This window comes from Colletotrichum godetiae (genome assembly GCF_030913485.1).
Source record: "Colletotrichum godetiae strain CBS 193.32 chromosome Unknown BDP55scaffold_7, whole genome shotgun sequence".
In the NCBI taxonomy this organism is placed as follows: domain Eukaryota; kingdom Fungi; phylum Ascomycota; class Sordariomycetes; order Glomerellales; family Glomerellaceae; genus Colletotrichum; species Colletotrichum godetiae.
The window spans coordinates 953,083-959,299 of record NW_026851255.1 but is presented as its reverse complement, the minus strand read 5'-3'; the positions used below and the strand labels follow the sequence as shown (position 1 = coordinate 959,299).

The window sequence follows — 6,217 nt, the reverse complement described above, 5'->3', positions numbered from 1 at the left end:
GAGTTGGGCAGAGATGAGCCAAATAGCTGAGTGCATTGTGTTGAACGCATTGCCCGAAAGACACGTCCAACGCAACTATCATGGTGATAACGTCACTTTGACCCTTCCACGTAAGTCATCGGACGGCGTAAGTGTGAGGGGAAGGGCTGTCGACAAGTCCAAGAACAAGGGGGTTCCATGGTCAATTGCTTCGCTGGCTAAGCAAGGCTGGTAGACGACTCAACTTGGAACCATGGATAGGGCGGCTGGAGGTGATGGTGAATTTTGACTGTTTGACCAAAGGCGGGCCGTTGAACGATGAGTTGGTGCGATGACAGGGACCTGTATTCGTAGCAGGTAATAGCCGGGGGAGAACAGGTTAACGGCACTGGCCGGAAGGTCTTGGTCTTAGCTCAGCTCTTCCCGTCATGCACAGCAGAGCTTGGGACGTGGAGCAGTGAAAGCCTCGCGGGATCTGCAAAAGCTCGACTAGCGCAGGATGCCGAGGGTTGCATTTTGGTGACATGGTCGGGTAGCGAAGAAGCGGATGACTATGCCTCGAAGCAATGCCAATGCCAATGGCGGCATGGCTTGATGCTAGAGCGGTTGCGAACTCCAGAGCATCCGAGAGCGAAGCGGGTGAAGGGTTCGTGGAGGGTGACGGTGTAGGTAGGGACGGTGACTGCAAAGAAAGAATTGTCCGATCATCAGTCATCGAGAGTCCGGTGTGTCCGTCTCGGCCGTGTCGTCCGGGCAGCCTGTCAGGCTTCGATTCGCCCCTCCCCCTTTTCCCGCGCGTGATCTGATGGTTGCTTTGCTGCTTGCTGCTTGCTGCTCGGTGCCAATGGTTGACTGGATGGGTGCCGAGTTGAGTAACGCGCCGCCGGGGCCAGACGGGATTTGCCCAACAGCCGAGATCACATTGGCCGGGTGGGGATTGGTGGTGGATCAAGATGCAGCAGTATGGTTCGGCCAGAGCAAGGCAAGCCGCAAGCCGCAAAGCGTAAAATGAGGTGAGTTGTTAGTCGCGAAGACTGGCCGGAGCCTGGCAGACAAGGTTGTGGATATCAGAAAGGTACCTGGCTGTCGTTGCTTGCAAAAGGATCCGCAGAGGGGTCTGACTTTTGGACATTGGGCGAAGAACCAAGAATAAGGACGACGTCGTGGCGATACGTTGCAAGCCTCGCTTGACTGATAGAGGCGAGTTGCAGATTGGGCAGCGGTTGGACAAGGGGCCAGATGCTGGCGTGTTTGATATGTGCGTCTTCAAGAGAGAGGGAGAGAGCGATCATCGTGAGTCTCGCAGTAGGAGTTGTAGGGTACTCCGTAGGCGAGGGACGGATAGAAAGACAGGCCAATTGGAGGCAACCCAAGACAAGAAAGGACCGTGCAAGAAGAGCACGAGGAACAGCGGGCAACCCGGACGTGTCGGGAGGCCAGGGCAAGCCGCAAGCCGCAAGCCAGGGGTCAGAAGCGGGAAGAAAGGAAAAAAAAGACTTGTCGAGGTGTGCGAGAATGAGACTTGGAAGTCGATCCTCGAAATTGGATTGATACGCGCTAACGGAGAAGAGAGGAGGAAAAGTCACTCGCATCGCAGCTTCGACACATCACGTACGGAGTAGTACCTAACCTTAGGTAGTGTGCGGTGGGCAGAGAGCCCCATTATCTATCACATCAGGAAGGGGGAAAAGATACTTGGATGTCGCACCTTGATGTGTGCATCTCGAAAGTATCTTTTTTTTTTCCTTCTATTACATGCTGTCGTGCTAAGGTCGTACAACCTGGAAGGTACGGATGCTACTTCGTACACACAGTAAGGTACAGCCCATCCACGCGGTAATTTTCCTCTTCATCGTGGGTCTCTCTAGGTACGGAGTAGACTCTGCATTATCCTTCTTGTTGTTTTTCTTCTTCTTTCCTCGTCAGGGTCATTACCTTTATCTCCCGACTTGTCCCTCTTTCCTTTTCAGAGTTCTTCTCCTCCTCCTCCTTCTTCTTCCTCTCCCCCTTCCTTCCTCTCCAAGCTCATCACCGTTTGGTTCCTTCCTCCCCCGTCGTAGAGCTGCCTTCCCCGAACAGCCCGACAGCAGACCAATAGCAGGGCCTGCATCGATCGAAAAGAGGCCCATACACCACTTTTACGCCACAAGTATCTCATCACCCACTTTTCGCCGCTGGGGTACTTTGTTCACCAAGTACCTTGCCTGTCTCAACACACCACGCTCCCGGAAAAAAGAAAGAAAGAAAAAAAAAGTCACCTCACTTTCAAGGTCCTTACCTTACCACTGCTCACCAACACAGTACCTTTCGGAGTGCAGCACCCACCCGCACCAATTTTACCTAAAATCACGGTCCAATCCCATCGCGCGACAGGCCGCAAATCGACAATTTGCCTTTCCCTCTTTCGCTCCCGCCATCTCTTCAAATCTCCCATCCGTTCATCCTCCTCAGTCCTTCCGAAGTCCCAGGTTGCAGCCCCTTGCAGCTGTTACAAATTCTGCGAGTCCTGCCCGCTTCACCACATTCTGCCGTCTGCATCTTCTGTTTCTCAACGGGTCACCGATCTTCAGATTTGCAGCAGCAGCCCCCAGGCACCCAAGCTCCGACACCTGGTTCTTTCGACAAACACACCACTCGCAACTCTCGCCCTGAGCCACTGCAGAGCCACGACCTCTTAATTGCATCCTCGTTGCTCTCCTGCGCCCCCCCTTGACCCCTTTTTCGCTTTCGCCTCCTCAACTTCTTGTTTCTTACAACTTGCTCAATCGCAAAAGCAAAGAAGTCGCCAAAGAGGAACAGGTCCTCTCTCACCACCTACACACGACTGTACCTCCAACCTCCCACAATTTCGGCCTTTCAACCAGCTGCTTACAGCCTTTCCTGGTGAGTGCTTGACCGTTAATTCATCATCAATCAACTCTCCTTCAAACCAACCCAATCCGTGGGCTCCGGCACCTCGATAGCCTCTCTGGCTCCATCCAGCGTGTGGTTAGCGCTTTCCTTGTGTCTTGTTTCGTGCTTCCATCAAACCGCCGCAAGAGGTCGGAGGTGAGCCTTGGCTATTCGCAATTCTAGCGCGTCCATTTTAGTGGTCGCCTGCTCTGTCTCTGCGACCGCGGATGCGCCACTGACACTCTGACCGACAATTTCCCTAATTCTCAAACCACCAACCATTTTCGTTATCTCTTCCACAACATCCGGGCCTCCCGTCAGACTTGCATTTCGTGCTGACCGATCGTTTTCCTCTTTACAGCGCATCAATTCTCTCGATTTCGTAGTAAAGGAAACAGCTTCGTTCTCGTTGCATCCTTCAATCAATTCGGTCTCTCCCTGCTCCATTGCAGACTTCGAATACCCCTATTCCAATCGCCACCGAGTCGACCATAGACAGCCAAGCGCATCCCAGCAATGCCCCGTAGAATTGCGAATCCCTTCTCCAACGCTCATTCACCCACCATGCCGCTCTCTGAGAAGGAAAGGAGACCTTCTCGTTCCGGCAATCGCATCACCAACTTCTTCACCTCCCCCAAGGGCGCCAAGGACAAGGACCACCAGACAGCTCAGCAAGCCCTCCTCGCCATGCAGCAGCAAAACATATCGTCCACCCAAATCACCCCTTCCACCATCTCCCTGCCTACAATTTCGCTCTCAACCGCCACCGCTGGCGAGCCCGACACCACTGAGCCTCCTACGACCCTCTTTTCGCCCCCCTCAGCCGTCGAGACAGAGAAGAAGAGGCGCTTCGACGCTCAATTCGGCCCTCTCCTTCACCCTACCCACCGATACGTGAGCAAGTCCAATGATGGCAAGCCCTTGGACCCGCCCATCATCGATGAGCCGCCCTACTACTACATCCTCACCACCTACATCAGCTACCTGCTTCTCATTCTGTTTGGTCACGCCCGTGACTTCTTCGGCAAGCGCTTCGGCGACAAGAAGCATTACCGGGCTCTCAAGCCCCAAAATGGATACGCTCCCTTGAACGAGGACTTTGACAACTTTTACGTTCGTCGTCTGAAGATGCGCATTGATGATTGCTTCGCACGACCCATCACCGGCGTTCCCGGCCGCTACATTACCCTCATGGATCGCGAGTCCAGAGACTACAACAGAACCTACAACTACACTGGCACACACACCGAGACATTGAACATGAGCTCTTACAATTACCTTGGTTTCGCGCAGTCGGAGGGCCCTTGTGCCGATGCTGTCGAGGAATGCGTCAAGAGATACTCCCTCAGCACCTGCAGTCCCCGCGCTGATGTCGGTACTTCCGACTTGGCCCTCGAGGTCGAGAAGGAAATCGCCAGCTTCGTCGGCAAGCCCGCTTCCATGGTCTTCTCCATGGGTTTCGTCACCAACGCCAGCTCATTCCCCGCTCTCGTCTCCAAGGGCTGCCTCATTCTCTCCGACGAGCTTAACCACGCTTCCATCAGAGTCGGTGCTCGTCTGTCCGGTGCCGTCATTTCATCCTTCAAGCACAACGATGTCGTCGATCTCGAGCGTAAGCTCCGTGAGGCCATTTCTCAGGGCCAGCCTCGTACCCATCGCCCTTGGAAGAAGATCCTGGTTGCCGTTGAAGGTCTCTACTCTATGGAGGGCACCATGTGCGATCTCCCCGGTGTCATGGCATTGAAGGACAAGTACAAGTTCTACCTCTTCATCGATGAGGCCCACAGCATTGGCGCCGTCGGACCCCGTGGTCGCGGAGTCTGCGACTACTACGGTATCGATCCCGCCCGCGTCGATATTCTCATGGGTACTCTTACCAAGTCTTTCGGTGCCAACGGTGGTTACGTCGCCGCCGACAAGAGCATCATCGACAAGCTCCGTAGCTCCAACGCCGCAACCACCCTTGGCGAGTCCCCTGCGCCCTCCGTCCTCATGCAGATTCTGGCCTCTCTCCGTCTGATCACCGGCGAGCTCTGCCCCGGCCAGGGTGCTGAGCGCCTGGAACGTATTGCCTTCAACTCTCGCTACCTCCGTCTTGGTCTTAAGCGTCTCGGTCTCATCGTCTATGGTCACGATGATTCCCCCATTATTCCCGTCATGCTCTACAACCCCGGAAAGATGCCCGCCTTCAGTCACGCTATGCTCAAGCGCAAGATTTCCGTCGTTATTGTCGGCTACCCCGCAACGCCTCTTATTAGCTCGCGTGTCCGATTCTGCGTCTCTTCAGCCCACAACAAGGAGGATCTCGACAGACTCCTGGCTGCGGTTGACGAGGTTGCCGATCAACTTCAGATCAGATTCTCCACCGGTATCGCTGGTGGCCAGGAGCCCCTCCCCGAAGGCATCACTCCTGAGACGGAAGCTGAGTGGCGCAAGGCCAATGGCACGGAGGGTATGTACAAGGCTCCCCGCTGGAAGCTCGAGGACGTCATCGCTCGTGGAGTCCAGGATGCCAAGCTGCGCCTTCGGTAAAGCAAAAGTCCTTCCAAATGGAGTTGGCAAAGAAAAGATTCACGACTGTTCTGACCTTTGGGTCTGGCAATTGACGAGACGCGGACTGGACGGAACGATGAGGCAACGTCTAGGGTGGAAGAGGGAGTTTGGTGCCCTGTATTCAATTCTGCCGGCTTCGACCTGTTTGCATGATACCTGTGATATCAACTGTCGAGTGTCTATTATACCTTGATTGGGGAGCCTGCATGGCCTTGGCGTTTTTGGGAGTAATGATCGGAACAGCGAACGAATTCATGTGCCACGGCACCGTACCAACATAACTAGTAGTATTAGGCTCTCAAAGAGCTGAACAATATAGACGACAACTAAGGTTCTTTAGAGTAATGCACATATCCTTCATTGGAGATAACACATAACCTTTGCAGCGTGCGTGCCCGCTTCGATGACATCTAGGAGATGTCCGTCAGTCCCATAATTGTACCTTGTATGGTGTTCACGTGCTGGGTGCCTAGATGCTGGTGATCATGACCTCAGATAGCTTTGAAACCATGCGACAATTGAATATTCGATTCAGCAGCCGTAATCAGTCAACACAATGGCCTGCTTGGAAAGCAGTACGCATGATGGTGGAGGGGCTTGCCACCTCTTCATATGGTACCAAACTAAGGTGCATTGCGTCTCAACCAGTATGGGACCGGCGATGTCATCTCAACTAGAAGTCACGTTCGCCGAGCCGGATCAACGTGTCCATGGGTTTCTCTTATAATGCCTACAAGCTTACAAGCTTTCAGGAGTCAGCTTTTTTGCTGAAATCACTAGTTCTTGGGGCAAG

At 53.9% G+C, this 6,217-nt stretch overlaps 1 protein-coding gene across 1 annotated transcript; it reads left to right on the top strand.

Moving 5' to 3' along the window:
* Nucleotides 1–3,387: 3,387 nt before the first annotated feature.
* BDP55DRAFT_544863 (aminotransferase class I and II) lies at nt 3,388–5,403 on the top strand (the record flags this gene model as incomplete). Its single annotated transcript, XM_060568524.1, has 1 exon — nt 3,388–5,403. The coding sequence occupies one exon, from the start codon at nt 3,388–3,390 to the stop codon at nt 5,401–5,403; it is 2,016 nt and encodes a 671-aa protein (XP_060433657.1).
* Nucleotides 5,404–6,217: the final 814 nt, after the last annotated feature.